The sequence below is a fragment of the Scyliorhinus canicula genome, chromosome 2 (genome assembly GCF_902713615.1).
Source record: "Scyliorhinus canicula chromosome 2, sScyCan1.1, whole genome shotgun sequence".
NCBI lineage: Eukaryota > Metazoa > Chordata > Chondrichthyes > Carcharhiniformes > Scyliorhinidae > Scyliorhinus > Scyliorhinus canicula.
Window position 1 is genome coordinate 197,337,088 of NC_052147.1, and position 20,136 is coordinate 197,357,223.

The following is a 20,136-nucleotide window of genomic DNA, read 5'->3' on the forward strand; positions in this document are numbered from 1 at the left end:
CAGGCCCACCCCCCAGCCCCCCCCAGGCCCCGCCCCCCCCCCCCAAGGGCGCCGAAGTTCAGCTTTCCCGGGGCGCCAGCAACCCTAGGGCCGGCGCTGCCCAGAGGCTACAGGCGCAGGAGATGTGGCCGGCACCGAGACCAACTCTGCTGAGGTGGCGATCCCAGTGATGTCGGCACCATTCGTGAAGGTGTCCAAGGTATCACGTGATGGCCATGGTGAGGTTCTCGGCAGAATGTCCAACTTGCTGGGGATGTTATCCAGTACCAGGCTGACCTTGATGAGATTCTGCGGGACATGTCCCGCTCTCAGATGGGAATAGTTGAGGTACTGCAGGAGCTTATCCCAGTTGCAGATGACCATTGTCAAGATGCTGCAGAGCATGTCTGAGTCACTGAGGAGCATCACCGAGGGTCTCGACACGATGGTGCAGACATCAGGGAACTGTCGGGGCTGGAGAACCAGATGATGCAGGCTCAGCCGGGTCTCAAATTAGCTGCCCCCAGTACCAAGGTGAATCCAGGGCCCTGTGGGCACTGTGGAGGAGCGGCGCTGGGTGTCAACCTGAACCCGTCCCATGGAGTGGCAACGGTGACCATCAGCTCCCCCGACTTCCAGTCCTCTGCTGAGGCCGCATCTCACAGACAGCACCGGGAACAGGGCTGCACGACTGTGCATGTGCCACCGATAGGTGAGCCAGGGCCCTTCGGCCCCAGAGCCTCCAGAGGACATCGAAGGCAAGGTAAGCACCTGACTGCCTCCACCTCTGATGTGCATCCTGGGGCGACACCTAGATGTCGAGGTAGACCTCGGAGGGCCAAGCACATCGAGGATCACTGAGGGCCCCGGGGGAAGGGAGAGGGAGGGGTAGGTAGGGAATGTGGGGGGTGGTGAGAGGGGGTGGAGGCAGGAGACTGGGGAATTGTAAAACACACCCTTGACCACAACTAGTATTATGCCTCTGTCACTTTATTCCACAATGCGGGCCGACCTCTCAACCATTGGCCTACCTCCCCAGGCATCAACTCCATACTCCCAGAATGCCTTGATCCACTGGTCCGCCGCCGCCTCATCATCCTCAACCTCCTCTTCCTCCTCCGCGGAGGTGGCCACATGCTCCTTATCACCAGCCTCCAACTCATTGTCCCGCTGCTGTGTGAAGTTGTGAAGGACACGGCAGACCACTACAAAGTGGGCAACCCTCCGGGGTGGTTCACTGGAGTGCACCACCGGAGCATTGGAGGCATCGGAACTGGATCTTGAGGAGTCCGATGCACTGTTCGATCACAACCCCAGTGGCCACATGGGCCTCGTTGTACCGGGTCTCTGCTTCGGTCTGCGGCCTCCGTACATACGTCATTAGCCAGGTCCTCAGCGGGTACCCCTTATCCCCCAAGAGCCAGCCATCCATGCTGGGGTGGTCCTCAAAGAGGCCAGGGATGACCCAGGGTGTAGCTGTCATGCGCACTCCCTGGGAAGCGTGCATACATGTGCATGTTCTTCATGTGGTGGTCGTACATTAGCTGGATGTAGGGAATGGAACCCCTTCCTGTTAATGTCAGGCACTCCCAGATGGCCTGGTGAGCATGTAGTATTTAGGAGTTATTGCCTAGCATCCCAATTAGACCAGTGATGGCTGGGCACTGTGCCTGAACATTGTGGGAGGCAACACCGCGAACGCAGCGACCAATATCCTAGCACCCAGGGGCTGGGCCCCAGCACCGGGTTGGGGGACACTGCTGGTTGTTAGTTTCGCACCTTCTCCCAATTGATTACAGATATTACATGGTATTGACAATATCTTGGACACCGCGGAGCACCACACCTCATGGCCAGATGCCGGCAAAGGTGGCGGCAGAGGATCAGGGCCTTGAGGTGTACAGGGACACGCCTCACAACCTTTGGACCCAGGCAACCAACAGGCCAGGGAGGGACCCAGAGTGAGTGGATGGTGATGGCCCAAGGTTACAGGCGTCGCTGATCCTTCGAACAGATGATGGACAGCATGTGCCACAGGAGGCTCCGCCTCAACAGGGGAGGGTGCAGCACCTGTGCCATCTCCTTGCAGACTTGGCACCACGTGGAGGAGGAGGCTACCTGGTCCCATTGTCCGCCAAGGTCACCACAGCCTTGAACCTTTACACCTAAGTATCATTTCAGGGCTTGAGCGGGGACTTAAGAGGCACATCATAAGCTATGGCCCATAAGTCAATCCATGAGGTATCGGATGCCCTGTTTGGCCGGAAAACTAACCACATCAACTTTGACACAGACCAGGCCCAACAGGATACCTGAGCAGCAGGATTCTTCACCATTGCCGGGATGTCTCAGAGGTAATAGATGATAGATGGCATGCATGTCGCCTTGCGCGCACCGGGGCATCAGGGAGAAAGGGGTTCCACTTTCTGAATGTTCAATTCATGTACGATCACCACCTCTGGTTCATGCACGTGTGTGCAGGCTTCCCAGGAATCTTGCATGACAGCTGCATACAGGGGCAGTCGGAGATCCCCAGCCCCTTTGAGGATCACCCCAGGATGACCGGTTGGCTCTTGGGGGTGAAGACGCCACAATGGGGGCTGGTGACCGATGCGGGCACCAATGCAATGAGGCCAATGTGGCCACCCGGGCTGTAATTGAGTGGTGCATTGGACCACAGCGGGGTGACGTGGTGAAGGGGGAGGAACATACGGCCACCGAGGAGGAGGAAGACGAGGTTGCACTGGACCAGGAGGAGCTGGAGGATGAGCCCAGGCAGGAGCCGCAGGCCCAGCTGGAGGATGGAGGTCAGGTGGCAGCGGAAAGGTTCTGGCATGCCCGGAATGCCAGGGTGGCCCTCATGCTCACTGCCATCTCACGCTCTCCCCCGCCCTCCCCCACCTTCCAACCCACTGCCCCAGCACACCTTTTCTCCCATCCTCCACCCAGCCCGTGTACACCCCCCCAGCACCCAACCCCCCCCCCCCCCAACCACCCCCACACACCCAATCCCCCCACTCCTCCCAACCACCCTGTTCCACATCCTTCCCAGGGTCTGTGTTACATCACTCCAGGGTGATGGGCCTGTGTTGGCACTGTCAGAGGGTAACTGTCGAAGGCAGAGTGGTAATAACCTGCTGTGAGCTGAGTGCTGGTGCTCCTCAATCCTTGCCATAGTCTGACTCCTGCCTGCCTGCTGAGTGTGTGCTCACACCCATCACACGCACATGGTATGCCTTGAGGGGAGGGGGGGGGGGAAATCCAGGACCTCCATGCCTGGGGGCTGGGGCAGGGGCTTGGAGGCTGGCTCACCTTGTGGAATAGTGTGCCAGGGGCATCATATTACAATAATTATATCCATGGACTTTAGTAAGGCGTTTGATAAGGTTTCCCATGGCAGGTTGATGGAAAAAGTGAAGCCGTATGGGGTTCAGGGTGTACTAGCTAGATGGATAAAGAACTGGCTGGGCAACAGGAGAGTAGTGGTGGAAGGGAGTGTCTCAAAATGGAGAAGGGCGACTAGTGATGTTCCACAGGGATCCGTGCTCGGACCACTGTTGTTTGTGATCTACATAAATGACCTGGAGGAACGTATAGGTGGTCTGATTAGCAAGTTGGCAGACGATACTAAGATTGGTGGAGTTGCAGATAGCGAGGAGAACTGTCAGAGAATACAACAAAATATAGATAGATTGGAGAGTTGGGCAGAGAAATGGCAGATGGAGTTCAATCAAGGCAAATGCGAGGTGGTGCATTTTGGAAGATCAAATTCAAGAGCGGTCAATGGAAAGGTCCTGAGGAAAATTGATGTACAGAGAGATCTGGGAGTTCAGGTCCATTGTACCCTGAAGGTGGCAACGCAGGTTGATAGAGTGGTCAAGAAGGCATACAGCATGCTTGCCTTCATCGGATGGGGTATTGAGTACAAGAGTAGGCAGGTCATGTTACAGTTGTATAGGACTTTGGTTAGGCCACATTTGGAATACTGCGTGGAGTTCTGGTCGCCACATTACCAGAAGGATGTGGATGCTTTGGAGAGGGTGCAGAGGAGGTTCACCAGGATGTTGCCTGGTATGGAGGGTGCTAGCTATGAAGAAAGGTTGAGTAGATTAGGATTGTTTTCGTTGCAAAGACGGAGGTTGAGGGGGAACCTGATTGAGGTATACAAAATTATGAGAGGTATGGACAGGGTGGATAGCAACAAGCTTTTTCCAAGAGTGGGGGTGTCAGTTACAAGGGGTCACGATTTCAAAGTGAGAGGGGGAAAGTTTAAGGGAGATGTGTGTGGAAAGTTTTTACGCAGAGGGTGGTGGGTGCCTGGAACGCTTTAACAGCGGAGGTGGTAGAGGCGGGCACGATAGCATCATTTAAGAGGCATCTAGACAGGTATATGAACGGGCGGCAACAGATGGAAGTAGACCTTGGAAAATAGGAGACAGGTTTAGATAAAGGATCTGGATCAGCGCAGGCTGGGAGGGCCGAAGGGCCTGTTCCTGTGCTCTAATTTTCTTTGTTCTTTGTTCTTTGTTCTATACTCTGCCTTACTGGGCGGAACCAGCAGGCAGGCTTCACCAATGATCTTGCTGTCTCAGGTACCTCCCACACCAATGGTTTTACAGCCTCAACCTGGGTACCGTAATACCCCTAATACCGACTACCACACTGTGTTCATGACTCTCTGTAGTTTCTTCCAGCCTTAGGCTGAGCAGTTGCCATACCAGGCTGTGATGTAGACAGATAGCATGCTTTCTATGGGGCTCCTGTAAAGATTGGTAAGAGTCAATGTGGACATGCTGCATTTCCTTACTTTCCTGAGATGCTGTTGTCCTTTCTTGGTTGTAGTGTTGATGTGGGTGGACCAGGACTGATTGTTGGTGACGTGCATACCTAGGAATTTGAAGTTGTCAACCATCTCCACCTCGGCACCATCGAAGCAGACAGGGGTGTCTATGATACTTCACTTCAACAGCTTCTTAGTTTTACTGACTTTGAGGGAGAGATTGTTGTTGTTACACCACACCACTAGGTTCTCTACCTCCCTCCTGTGCTCTGGCTCATCATTGTTTGAGATCCGACCCACTGTGGCCATGTAATCAGCAAACCTATAGATGGAGTTGGAGCCACATTTTGCTACACAGTCATGTATGTATAGGGAGTATAGTAGGGGACTAAGTCCGCAGCCTTGCTGGGCCCTGGTATTGAGGACTGTCATGGAGAAGATGTTGTTTATCCTTACTGATTGTGGTCTATGGGTCAGGAAGTTGAGGATCCAGTTGCAGAGGGAGGAGCCAAGTCCTAGGTTTTAGAGTTTTGATATGAGTTTGGCTGGGATTATGGTGTTAAAGGCAGAGCTGTAGTCAATGAATAAGAGTCTGACGTTGGATTCCTTGTTGTCAAGATGCTCCAGTGATGAGTGTGGGGCCAGGGAGATAGTGTCCGCTGTGCACTTGTTGTAGTGGTACGCGAATTGCAGTGGATCAAGGCATCCTGGGAGTATGGAGTTTATGTGTTGCATGACCAACCTCTCAAAGCGCTTCAAGATGATAGATGTCAAGGCCTTCGGCTCCCCAATGTTTGCACCACGGTGTCGACAGCCTCAGCGATGCTCCTCAGTGATTGGGACATGCCCTGGAGCGCCCCGGCCAGGTCCACCTGAGATCGGTACATGTCCTCCAGTGATTGGGACATGCTCTGGAGTGCCTCAGCAATGCCAACCTGAGACTGGGACATGCTCCACAGCGCCTCGGAATGGTCCATTTGGGCCTGGCACAGGACCTCCATCGACTTGACATGCTGCCGAGGCCCTCAACCATGGCTGTCACTGACTGAGCTATATCTTGGACACCTCCACTCATGCTGCCGATGTTGTGCACCAGGCTCTCCACTGCGTTGCCACTTGAGCAGTATTGGCCTCAGTACCATGCATTGCGGGCCTTTGGGACTCCTCTAATCGGCTGTGGACCTGTTGGTGTGACATTGACATCCCCCTCTGAATCTCATGGCCGCACCCTATCGATTGTATCAGCTCCGGGTAAACCTGGTCCAGAGGCTCAGCATCTGGCTGGGTCCCAGCTGTGTCCTGGATCCAGCAGACCTCCGCCTGTTGACTCCCCTGGGCGTTCCTGCCTCCACCTGATGTGCATCAGCAACTGTGTGGTTCTCACCAGATTATGCTCCAGAAGCCTGTCCACTACTTTCGTCCACCAAGGTATGTGTCTCTGAGCTCATGGAGGGTGGGGTTGACACCTGTGACACATCTATGGTGGCTCCTCAGAGCTCCCCTCTGAGGTCTCTCGGGAGGTGGCAGGGGGGCCAGCACTGCTGGACATGGGTGGGTCGTGGCACGGTATGCTGGGCGGAGCCAGTGCCACTTCACAACAACGGGCCAGTGGAAGTTGTTGATCTTATGGCACTGGGTGCCGGTCCTCCTGGTAACGCTCTCCGAGCTGAAGGCTGTGGTGATTGGTGTTCATGCATATCTGTATATAACTGTATAAATGTACAAAGCCATTTATCAATGTATTTAATCACGGGTATGACTCCCTGCCAGTGGGTGCCACCAGACATGCATCACGTGACTGATGCAACATGGCAGTTGGTAGTAGCACAGATCGTAGGACAGTCACAGTTAGAGTAGCTCTCTGGACTCTTGAGTAAATTCTTTAAATTGTTCCCTTTCTGGGTCAAAGGGATTTATTGACATTGTATTAACGATCAATTAAAGAATATGTCTATTCTTAATTATCGGTGTTATCTTTCTGTGGCATTTCTAATGTCCTTAATGTGCCAATCCAGCAGGTTCTTCAAAATAATAGGGAGATTGAGGCCAGGATGCTGGCTTTGCAGAGAAAGCAGTGGAGTTGGGTAAATTACCAGCAAGTGCTCGAGATTCACAACTTAATGTTGTATTGTGCATGAATAAGTGTGCATTCGTAACACAGCATTATTTTTCCCAGTCCAATCATTCTGAGATTGATAGTTAAAGAGTGTTTGAAGGATATCCTGAGTCTTATCTATTTATAGCATTGTGCAATGTACACATATTAATGCAGGATTGCATACAAAGAAAATCAAATGCTGAAGGTGGGACACTGGAGAACAAAAGTCTGACAAGCCAGATAAGAACATATTCATTTTTAATCCCTTTCAATTGTCAAAGGTTTCATGAGAAATGCTAAATAAATATGGACAGTCAAATGTATCTTAATGTTTTTCATTACATGACAGCAGGATGTCGAAACCTTCTGAATCCACAGTGATAGATAGAGATGAAAGAAGAGTACAAGTTGGTAATTACAGCTGATTCTGTAATACTTTTATTGCCTGGAGTGGAGTGAGGTGGGGCTGGAATGAATATTAATCAGAACAGGCATATACATGAGAAGTCAGGGGCAGTAACTATGGGACTTTTATTTTGATATTGTGAAGAACAATAACAGGTTATCAATGTGTACAAGATGATTATTCAGCTTTTAATTCTACTCTGAAATTTTTGAAGGTGAATAATTTTGGATAGGATTATTTTTATTATAATAATCTTTATTGCCACAAGTAGGCTTACATTAACACTGCAATGAAGTTACCTTGAAAAGCCCCTAGTCGCCACATTCCGGCGCCTGTTTGGGTACACAGAGGGAGAATTCAAAATGTCCAAATTACCTAACAGCATGTCTTTCGGGACTTGTGGGAGGAAACTGGAGCACCCGGAGGAAACCCTCGCAGACACTGGGAGAACGTGAAAACACCACACAGACAGTGGGCCAAGCTGGGAATCGAACATGGGACCCTGGCGCTGTGAAGCACCAGTGCTTACCACTGTGCTCCTGTGCCGCCACTGTTACAACTTATGTTTTCTTTATTCATTGCATTTATTTAAATAACACAATAGAAGTGATTTGTGAATTGTTTGTCACAGCTTCATCATATATTTATTTACCTATCACCAACGGTAAACTCTCAATTGGGCGATTGAGGGATTTGATTGGAAAATTGCTGAAGTCACTCCATTATTTAAGAAGGGTTAGAAGTCGGATCCAAGTAATGACAGGCCCATGCGTTTAATGCCAATTGTAGATAAATTCTTCTTTTTCGGTTATCTGCCTAACGTCAGGACTGGGCTGTAGTGCCACAACCTCCACCATGAGTAGGGCAGGGAGGCAGGTCTTGAATCCACCTCAGCCAGAAGAGCGATTGAACCCTGTGCTGTTGGCATCAGTCTGAATCACACTAGCTGTTGCAGCCAACAGGTCCACCAAGGAGACATAGTTGCTGTGGCAACATGCACTCGCATGTTGTGAGCTGGAGCTATGGATATTGATGGTAGAGGCTCCAATTTTCTAGGGAAGTTATTTGAATCGGTCATTAAGAATAGAATGACTCAATGTTTGAGAAAATATGAGCTGACCAGAGAGAGCCGGGGTGGCCATGATAAAGATAACTCACACCTGATTAACCAATTGAACGTTTTGAACAGGTCACTGACATGGTAGACTGTGTCCGCTGTGGAAATCCCAACCACGGGTGGAGGGGGAATCCTGGCCATGGTGTTCCCAGGGGTCTGTTTTGTGACATCGTATTTTTACTGTATTTATTAGTAACTTGGATGAAGAATTGCATATTGTAGCTTATAGATGATACTAAATTAGGAGATAGTGCAAAGGGAACAGAAAATTACTTGTGTGGAGGTATAGAATGCAAGAATTCCTGCTCCAGTTGATGATGGGACTTGGCTTACCTGTAAAAGCCAATATGCTCAGCAAGGTGAGGTGTATTAGAATATAGATGTGTAGGTAGCAGTAGCTATCTGGAGTTCTCGGCTCATAGACACATGACCAGCACCGGGGTGGTGGGGAAATCCCCACTGTAAATATTGACGGTGTGAGTGCTAGAAGATATGAGCAGCTGGAACCGTAGTGTAACCATCGGGATTGTATGTCCAAGGAGATTTGACTCATATACATCTACCTATTTGTGTGTACATTTTGTCATATTTTCTTCTCAAATGTAAAAAAAATACTGCAACACATTTCAAATAATTAGATTATTCATGCTGAATTTGAATGATGTGCATTCTTTTCATGTTGATAGAAACAATAAAGTGACTTTTGGGTTAATCAGCATTCAAAAGACCATCCAATTATCACCTATTAGCAGTGATGTGACTGGGAATGGAAATGTGGGTTTGTCCAGTGTGGTGAATGGAAAATTACTAAAGGTCTGTAGCCTGAGCAAATCATTTAGGTTGGAAATAATTGGAAACCCCATCTATGTGAAGTCGCACCCCTCAATTTCAATGGAAAGAAAACAAACTGCAGAAAGGTGTGTTTAAATTTGGTATTCACACACACTCCGATTTGTGCTAGACCTACCCAGATTCAGCAGTGTTTTAGTCCCTGCATATTATTTCCCATAAAGTTACCTATATATAGAAGCACTCTATTTCCTCTAATCTCTGTAACCACAAAAGCATATTTCAACCTTCTTCTACTTAGGTCACAGAAACATTCTTCATTTCCAATTCCACTTCTCCTTCTCACCCCCTAAAGCCTCCTGTCCTCTCTGTCAACCGAGACACCGCAATCTTCAGCCCCCTCTTCACTTGCTTCATTGATGCTTGCTATCCCCTGAACAATATTCATGTTGCTGGTCACAGTTGCAGCTCTATTATGGTCTGGGACTGCACTCTGTCCTGCAGGTGAGAATACTTGATTTGTCAAGGGATTAGAAATTTGCACCCTGCAACACATTCCTCTCGCTGAGAGAGGCAACCGTGATATAAACTCCAGCAAAAGATGACAGTGAGAATATGAAGGAGCAGAGCAATAGTCATTTCTTGGTCAAATCTCTGGGGCAAGGTCTCAGCTGTTATATGATGAACTTGTTAATTTGTCATAACAGGGGATAAAATATGTGGAATTGTATACGGTGCATGCACCTGAATTCACCCCGACTACCACATTTGAAGCACACACTGAAAATCTAAGGGTCTCGAAAGCTAAATTGTGTTTATATTGGTTCTAAATCAGGGAAGACTATCCGCTATGAATTAGTCTATGACTGATACAGGCGCCAATAGTCAGTGGAAAAGGTTAGTATCTGAGACTGTGGTGTGAAATTGTGATAGAGAATAATGTGTTGAAGTTGATATCAATGCAAAAAGCGCCAAATAAAATCCTTCGTCCACAGCCAATTAAGGGTAACACTAAACTTTCTGCAACTTTACCCATTCATCCACAATAATTCTACTCTCTCATATTATATTCAATATATATGGCTTTTTAGAGGAGCCATTTTCCTAACCTGTAAAATCCGTTGTGTTTATTAGCAGACTAATACCCCTCAAGTTGCTGCTCACTGTGAGTCAAATGTGAAAAGCAGGTGCCTCCTGCAAAACACCATTGGTGATCAAACCGAGGCCGGAGTGTGTGACATAATGGAGCTGTTGTGTGTAATACTCTGTGCCTGACGCTCAGCGACTCACACATGCATGGAGTACAACCAAGGACAGTAGGAAGTTAAATGACGCATTTCCCTGAAAAGATGAATTCTTAAAGGCCAGGATATGATGGAAGCTGTAGAAAAAGAGGAGAAGGCAAGCCTGAAGCTAATCTGAAAATTGCAGCGGCTAGGTGATGCTAAGCTCTGCTTTGTTTAGAAAAAGATATATCTTTTAGATGTTTGTTATGTTAGACATAACATAACAATTTCTGCATGTCCCTGCCAGATAGGGAGGGGTGGGTTGGGGGTGGTCACATGTAAAGTAGGTCAGGTGGCTAGCCCACCACCTTGCCAGCCACCCCTGACCTGATCCTCCTAATGCGCAAGGTGGGTGGGCGCTGAAATCGGTCGCCCACCTGCCATACCTGCTAGCAAACCTATTGGCCTGAATAATATGCTGCATATGACAAAATATGGTTTGTGTAGGCAGTTGGGTGGGAGTGGGCAAACCGTTTTTCAAGGCCTACGTGGGTTTTGGGCTTCTTCTTGTAGGTTCAGCAGCACTAACTGCTGAGCCCTGATGCTGCAAGATTGACCACAAGCTCTCGAAGGTGGGGCTTCCTCCTATTGAGGGGAAGAAGTCCCATTCTTGAGCAATTTGGCCCATCCGCAATGTGCTATGGCTGTGGGGCAGACTTCCTCCGCCCCACCACTCCCCACCCCATCTCCCAGATCCCATGTATCTGATTTCAAGGGTGGCATCTTCTTTCTCCAGGAGCAGTCCCAGCAGTAGCCACTGCTCCTAATGACGCTGCTGGCCCTCTGACTAACCAACAAGGCCTGGGGATGGACAGTTGTCCTTTCAAAGGTTGGCAGTTCCTTTGACAGCTAATTTGCTGCCCACAGATGGCTGAGATGGGGTTACCCTGGTTTTTGGGACCGTCAGCAGGGCACCCTCCATGAGCTCAAAACTCTAGCCAACATTTCAGATCGATGACCTTTCATCAGATCTGCTGAAAGGGTTTCTTAAGAAATGTGCTGATACAGTGAAGTAAATGTGCAAGGATTCTTACAGCACAGAATGAGGCCATTCAACCTCTCACACCTGTGCTGACTCTTTGTCCATGTTTAATTGTTTCCTGGAGCTGAATGGCCTGAGTTAAAACCAGGATTTCTTAACTTTGTACCATTCATACATCCCAACTTTCCTGTAGTAAGCATCTTAGGTAGTTGTGTAACATTAGAAATAGGACCAATTCTGATTTGGATGCTGGTTTGCTTTCCTCAGGTAGCTTAACTGCGACTTAACTACTATATCTAACACCTGATTATATTAAAGTAGCTACAGAGAATACAATTCCAGGCTACCAAGTCTCAGGAGCCTACAAAAGAAAGCTTCCTCAAGGATAAGTCTCTGCTCAAGATTGTAGATACTGCCCCGGAGACAAGAGAGGCATTTTTCAACTCAACAGGTCATGAAATCACCAAGGACAGCATGCCTTACAGGAGCTAAAGGGTGAATATGCTCTGCCTGACCCCTAAAGACCACGGATGAAACAGTGACAAGTTCCAGCAGCATCAACAATTTCACAAAGGTAAGCCAATATTCACACAGGAACAAAGGGTCAGGGGACAGTCATGGATTTTGAGGGCATCTCTGACAAACGGCTTGTGCAGTAAATATTTTATTACAATGGTATATAATGCAGCAATGATATGACACTTAAAACTAATATGCTAGGCTTGGTGCAGAACCTCAAATAAGGGTGCACTTAACCTGGGGGCTATTGTAAATTGATATTTCTAAGGGAAGCATGTCAATTAATCCTATGAAAATGGAGGAAAACATGCAGTAGGGGTAAAATGTATGTACATTCACCTTCTGTATTTGAATTAGTGCAAGTTAATTGATATGCCATATGCATGAATTGGTACACCAAGGCATGAATGACATATGCTATCCTTAGACTTGAATGACCGACCCTCAACTCATCCATGCAGATAAAATTGCTACATCTGTTCACTTAATCAGTGTCATTTGTTAAGAGAATATTTTCCTTCACCTAGGTCGAGCTGAATTATAATGCCAGAACACAAGATTCCAGTTCAAGAAGGATATTCCACTGACCTAGAGGACTGCCTTTTTGAGATAACTGACAAATCCCTTCTAGAAATTAATATCTTACCTCCATGGGTGACCCAAAACCTTAAAAGGTAAATATACTCCTCTGTACATAGCATGTAGTGAACACAATATATGTGTGTCAACTATCATACTATTCAGGCAGTAAAATCAGTCATTTAAAATACACTTCTGCCTTTACATTGTAATATTAACATGTTCTCTGCTGTCCCGTGTGTTCTTTCTGTAGGTTAAGGATGCACAGGCCTAATCATTGACAATTCTCAAAATAAGAGGAAGAACAAGAGGACAACATACATTTTAGCAGCATGAAATAATCTAAATCTATCAATAGGGAGGGAACAGGAGAATTAATTTGGTGAGGGTAATGGAATGGCTGTCAGCAGGCGAATTCTTAGAGGACTGGAGGCATTCGTGAAGGTGTCAACTACTCCAAATCCTTTCTTTAAAAAGTTTGTGAAAGAAGATCTCTCCCTCTAGCAGAAGGTGTTGGACCACACGCACGGTGCATTTATTTCACTTAGTTCCATTAATGCAGCAACTTCCTGAAGCTCTGATTGAGTGTCTGTCCAGATCTTGAGCAACCTGAATGATGTGTGTACAATGTGCTCAGAGAAGACTTCATTAGCTTGAGGTATCAAGTGCATCATGTCTGTGTCAGGTACCGTGGCACACTCAGTACAGCCTTATGTGCAGATATGGGATCGTGCTTTAACACTTTAGGGAAAACCTATGGACCACCTTCTCGGAAGGAATGTAGTAGCCCCAAAAGCTGCAAAAAGACACAAGCTTTCACAAGGAAATGCACCCTACATCATGAGGACATGCAAAGCTTGTCAGCAGGTTGGTGGAGTCCTCCGTAAATAGGAGTGAGATTGTCAGTGAAACATACTTCTGATCTCTTGGAATGTAAGGCAACAGAATTTTAGCAAGCTCAGGGTTGGTTGCGGCGAGGAGGAGATGGTCTTCTGTTTTCATGGACATTTCACAATCACTTACCCTTGGTACATCCTGAGGAACACAACAGGTAGAGATACATTAAGAACCAAAAGTCTCCATTGGTGCATAACCACACACATCTGCACAAATATACATGCTCAATAAATTAATCTCACCAATTCACTTCTTACATTTCAATTTTTTCACATAAATGCAACTTTCCAGGCATCATAGTTTACTGCAGAGACCATGACCATAAGATGTTGAAGCAGAATTAGGCCACTCAGCCCATCGAGTTTGCTCCGCCATTCAATCAAAGCTGATATTTTTCTCATCCCCATTCTCTCCATAACCCCTGATCCCCTTATTAATCAAGAACATATCTATCTCTGTCTTAAAGACACTCAGTGATTTGGCCTCAACAGCCTTCTGCGGCAATGAGTTCCACAGATTCACCACCCTCTGGCTGAAGAAATTCCTCCTCATCTCTGTTTTGAAGGATCGTCCCTTTAGTCTGAGATTGTGTCCTCTGTTTCTAGTTTTCCCTACAAGTGGAAATATCTTCTCCATGTCCACTCTATCTAGGCCTCGCAGTATCCTGTAAGTTACAATAAGATCCCCTCTCATCCTTCTAAACTCCAACGAGTACATAACATAAGAACATAAGAACAGAAGAACTAGGAGCAGGAGTAGACCATCTGGCCCCTCGAGCCTGCTTCACCATTCAATGAGATCATGGCTGATCTTTTGTGGACTCAGCTCCACTTTCCGACCTGAACACCAGAACCCTTAATCCCTTTATCCTTCAAAAAACTATCTATCTTTATCTTCAAAACATTTAATGAAGGAGCCTCAACTGCTTCACTGGGCAAGGAATTCCATAGATTCACAACCCTTTGGGTGAAGAAGTTCCTCCTAAACTCAGTCCTAAATCTACTTCCCCTTATTTTGAGGCTATGCCCCCTAGTTCTGCTTTCACCCGCCAGTGGAAACAACCTGCCCGCATCTATCCTATCTATTCCCTTCATAATTACAGACCCAGAGTCCTCAACCATTCCTCGTCCGACAAGCAGTTCATTCCAGGGATTTTTCTTGTGAACCTCCTCTGGACCCTTTCCAAGGCCAGCACATCCTTCCTTTGATATGGGGCCCAAAACTGCTCACAATACTCCAAATGGGATCTGACCAGAGCCTTATACAACCTCAGAAGTACATCCCTTAACCTCACACTTTTCCACATTGTATTTCATCTGCCACGTCTTTGCCCACTCTCCTAGCTTGTCGCAGTCCTTCTGCAGCCCGCCTGCATCCTCAATACTACCTGTCCCTTTACAGATCTTTGTATCATCTGCAAACTTAGCAACAGTGCCTTCAGTTCCTTCTTCCATATCATTCATGTATATTGTGAAAAGTTGTGGTCCCAGCACAGACCCCTGAGGCACACCACTAGTCACTGGATGCCATCCTGAAAAAGACCCGTTTATCTCCACTCTCTGCCTTCTGCCAGTCAGGTAATCCTCTATCCATGCCAGGATCTTACCCTTAACACCATGGGCTCTTAACTTATTTAACAGTCAAATGCCTTCTGGAAATAAATCACGTCCACTGGTTCTCCTTTGTCTAACTTCCTTGTTACCTCCTCAAGGAACTCTAACAGATTTGTTAGACATGACCTCCCTTTGACAAAGCCGTGCTGACTCAGTCCTATTGTATCATACACTTCCAGTTACTCCACGATCTCATCTTTAATAATGGACTCTGAAATCTTACCACTGACCGAAGTCAGGCTAACCGGCCTATAATTTCCCGTCTTCTGCCTCCCTCCCTTCTTAAACAGTGGTGTTACATTAGCCAATTTTGAGTCCTCTGGGACCCTTCCTGCCTCCAGTGATTCCTGAAAGATCATCACCAATGCCTCCACAATCTCTTCAGCTATCACTTTTAGAACCCAGGAGTGTAGTCCATCCAGTCCAGGTGATTTATCCACCTTCAGACCTTTCAGTTTCCCCAGAATCTTTTCTTTAGTGATGGCCACTGGACTCACCTCTGTCCCCTGATTCTCCTGGAGCTCTGGCATCCCATTGGTGTTTTCACCGTGAAGACTGATGCAAAATAACAATTCAATTCCTCTGCCATTTCTTTGTTTCCTATTATTACTTCTCCAGCCACATTTTCCAGTGGTCGAATTTCTATTTTTGCCTCTCCCTTACATTCTTATGTGTTGAAAAAAACTCTTCCTAGCTTCTTTTACATTGCTAGCTTGCATTCATATTTCGTCTTCTCTCCCCTTATTGCTTTTTTAGTTATCCTCTGCTCACTTTTAAAGGATCCCCAATCCTCTGGCTTCCTACTTATCCTTGCCACTTTGTATGTTTTTTCCTTTGCTTTTATGCTGTCCTTGACATCCCTCGTCATCCATGGATGCCTTGTCCTTCCCTCAGCATGTTTCCTCCTCCTTGGGATGAATTTCTGTTGTACCTCCCGAATAACCCCCCAAAACTCCTGCCATTGCTGTTCCAGTCTTCCCTGCTAGTCTCCTTTTCCAATCAACTCTGGCCAGGGCCTCCCTCATGTCATTGTAGTTACACTTATTTAATTGTAATACCATTACATCTGATACCAGCTTCTCCCTTTCAAACTGCAATGTAAATTCTATCATATTGTGGTCACTGCTCCCCAAGGGTTCCTTCACCTGAAGTTCCCTAATCAAGTCTGCCTCATTACACATCACCAAATCCAGAATTGCCTGTTCCCTAATAGGCTCTGTCACAAGCTGCTCCAAAAAACATCTCTTAGACATTCCACAAATTCCTTTTCTTGGGATCCACTACCAACCTGATCTTCCCAGTCCACCTGCATATTGAAGTCCCCCATGATCATTATGATATTGCCTTTTTCACCACCTTTCTCCATTTCCTAATTTATTTGCTGCCCCACACCCTGACTACTGCTCGGGGGGCCTGGACATAACTCCCATGATGCATGTTACTGCATCACAAATTAAAACACCAGACTGCATATGTCTGGTTTGCAGTTGCCAAAGATAGCCCATGTTGATAATTTACTGATGAAATGTAGGACAACAGTAGTAACGTAGATTGGAAGAGATTCATTATACTGCCACAAGGTAAATGTACCCCTGGATCAGCTCAGGTGATGAAACTCTGAAATAGTTGCAGCCAGTGTTCTTCTCCTATCAGTAGTTTTTCTTCCTGAGGGACAGATATTGTTACTCTGGTGCTTGCTCATCCTGTTGAACTGCATGTTGGTGGCTAATGCCAATGTTCCTCAACATACAGCACCTTCACTGTTGTAGCTACTTTTCTGAAGTAACTATCATTATGATCATAGAAGATCACAGAATCCCTACAGTGCAGAAGGAGACCCATCAAGTCTGCACCGACCCTTTGAAAGACCACCCTACCCTGGCCCAACCTCCCACCCTATTCCTGAAACTCCACCCTAAGTGGCAATTTAGCACAGCCAACCCACCTAACCTGCACATCTTTCAACTGTAGAAGAATACCAGAGCACCCGGAGGAAACCCACAGTCATGGGGAATCGAACCCAGATCCCTGGTGCCATGAGGCAGCAGTGCTTACCACTGTGCCACCGTGCCGTCCCTACAAGGTGGCTCCCTCTAGGTACTGTTATTTTGCCCTGTTTTCTGTTCAAAACCCACATAGTTAATGGAATAAGGATCTTCTATGGCTGAACTGCCCAAACAAAATCAGGGGAAAGAAGGTGGACAGCAGAAGTTCATCGACTGAGTCTAAGGCCTTTCAGAGATCAAAGAACAAACAAAGAACAAAGAAAGGTACAGCACAGGAACAGGCCCTTCGGCCTCCAAGCCTGTGCAGACCATGCTGCCCGTTTAAACTAAAATCTTCTACACTTCCTGGGTCCGTATCCCTCTATTCCCATCCTATTCATGTATTTGTCAAGATGCCCCTTAAATGTCACTATCGTCCCTGCTTCCACCACCTCCTCCGGCAGTGAGTTCCAGGCACCCACTATCCTCTGTTTAAAAAAACTTGCATCGTACATCTCTAAACCTTGCCCCTCGCACAGTTAAACCTATGCCCCCGAGTAATTGACCCCTCTACCCTGGGAAAAAGCCTCTGACTATCCACTCTGTCTATGTCCCTCATAATTTTGTAGACCTCTATCAGGTTGCCCCTCAACCTCCGTCGTTCCAGTGAGAACAAACCAAGTTTATTCAACTGCTCCTCATAGCTAATGCCCTGCATACCAGGCAACATCCTGGTAAATCTCTTCTGCACCCTCTCTAAAGCCTCCACATCCTTCTGGTAGTGTGGCAACCAGAATTGAACAACTGTGGCCTCACTAAGGTTCTATACAGCTGCAACATGACTTGCCAATTCTTATACTCAGTGCCCCGGCCAATGAAGGCAAGCATGCCGTATGCCTTCTTGACTACCTTCTCCACCTGTGTTGCCCCTTTCAGTGACCTGTGGACATGTACACCTAGATCTCTCTGACTTTCAATACTCTTGAGGGTTCTACCATTCACTGTATATTCCCTCCCTGCATTAGACCTTCAAAATGCATTACTTCACATTTGTCCAGATTAAACTCCATCTGCCATCTCTCCACCCAAGACACCAAACAATCTAAATCCTGCTGTATCCTCTGACAGTCCTCATCCTATCCGCAATTCCACCAACCTTTGTGTTGTCAGCAAACTTACTAATCAGACCAGTTACATTTTCCTCCAAATCATTTATATATACTACGAACAGCAAACATCCCAGCACTGATCCCTGCGGAACACACTAGTCACAGCCCTCCAATCAGAAAAGCACCCTTCCATTGCTACTCTCTGCCTTCTATGACCTAGCCAGTTCTGTATCCATCTTGCCAGCTCACCCCTGATCCCGTGTGACTTCACCTTTTGTACCGGTTTGCCATGAGGGACCTTGTCAAAGGCCTTACTCAAGTCCATATAGACAACATCCACTGCCCTACCTGCATCAATCATCTTTGTGACCTCTTCGAAAAACTCTATAAAGTTAGTGAGACACGACTTCCCCTTCACAAAACCGTGCTGCCTCTCGCTAATACGTCCATTTGCTTCCAAATGGGAGTAGATCCTGTCTCGAAGAATTCTCTCCAGTAATTTCCCTACCACTGACGTAAGGCTCACCGGCCTGTAGTTCCCTGGATTATCCTTGCTACCCTTCTTAAACAAAGGAACAACATTGGCTATTCTCCAGTTCTCCGGGACATCACCTGAAGACAGTGAGGATCCAAAGATTTATGTCAAGGTCTCAGCAATTTCCTCTCTAGCCTCCTTCAGTATTCTGGGTTAGATCCCATCAGGCCCTGGGGACTTATCTACCTTAATATTTTTCAAGACGCCCAACACCTCGTCTTTTTGGATCTCAATGTGACCTAAGCTATCGACACAACCTTCTCCAGACTCAACTTCCACCAATTCCTTCTCTTTTGAATACTGATGCAAAGTATTCATTTAGTACCTCGCCCATTTCCTCTGGCTCCACACATAGATTCCCTCGCCTGTCCTTCAGTGAGCCAAGCCTTTCCCTGGCTACCCTCTTGCTTTTTATGTACGTGTAAAATTTCTTGGGATTGTCCTTAACCCTATTTGCCAATGACTCCTTGCTTAAGTAGGTCATCAGCAAGTAAAATGGCAGAGTTAGTTTCTGGTGCTCTGGCTAGCCCACTAATGTCGAAGGTGCTTTCTAGTACCTTGGCATAGGAATTTGAAAAGCATCAACAAATTGTGACGGATGATGGTCGGAAATCAAGGGAAGAGGCCTTGGCCCCCATTCAAGCGGCTCTGAGGAAAATCAGTGAAACCGTGGAAGTCCATGGAGCCACGATCAAAGATATATTGAAGTGGTCCTTCGAGCCACAGCAATTGGATTGCCTCGCTGGAATTGGAGCGAACAAGTTGTTGAAGGTCAAGATAAATGACCTAGGAAATAGGACCAGGAGGAAAGATATTTGATTTATGGGGCTGCCGGAGGGTATGGAAGGCCCAATGTCCATGGAGTACTTTGCAGAAAGGTTTAGTAAGATGGTGGGCGAGGGTATATTCACATTTCCTCCCGAGTTGGACAGAGCCCATCGCACACTCTGGCTGAGGCCTCACTCTGACGATCTACCGCATGGGGTAATAGTGAGGCTTCACTGCTTCAAGGTGAAAAGCGGGGTTCAAGTTGAGCGAAGGAACTCTGGGGGAGGCCGCGCCATCAGGTTCTATCAAGATGTGGGTATGGAGCTAGCTGTGTTCAGTAGAGCCACGGCTGCCTTGTACAAAAGTGGAGTGCAGTTCAGTGTGATCTACCTTCCCTGGTTTTGAAGGAAAAGACTCACAGGGTGAGGTGGACGCTTTCGGTAAAAAAGCACAAGCTGGGAACAGTGTAATTGAGTTTTTGTTTCTGTTGATGGGCATATTGAATTGTTGTATGGGGTTTTCATGGTTGTTCTTGTATTTTGCTTTGTCCTTGTCGGGGCTTAATTTTTCTAATTCTTGTTTAGATTTGGGATATAGCGCTATATGGGGCTCTATTTGTTATGATAATATTTAGCTCCCTTTCTGTGCACAATGTTTATGAGGTTTAGTATTTTGTTGTCTGTAACCATTTTTC

The 20,136-nt window shown here is 47.1% G+C and overlaps 1 protein-coding gene across 3 annotated transcripts in view; it reads left to right on the forward strand.

Annotated features, from left to right (window-relative positions):
* LOC119961865 (dual 3',5'-cyclic-AMP and -GMP phosphodiesterase 11A-like) overlaps positions 1-20,136 on the forward strand; it is a 536,876-nt gene that overhangs the window by 62,331 nt on the left and 454,409 nt on the right. The window contains exons 1-3 of one of the 3 annotated variants that reach the window (XM_038789316.1): positions 11,712-12,011; positions 12,484-12,630; positions 12,789-13,402. The exons of the other annotated variants lie outside the window; for them this stretch is intronic. Coding sequence (XP_038645244.1) covers positions 13,292-13,402 — 111 coding nt within the window. The 5' untranslated portion in view covers positions 11,712-12,011; positions 12,484-12,630; positions 12,789-13,291. Of the gene's footprint in view, positions 1-11,711; positions 12,012-12,483; positions 12,631-12,788; positions 13,403-20,136 lie in introns of those variants that run through there. 3 annotated transcript variants of the gene reach the window in all.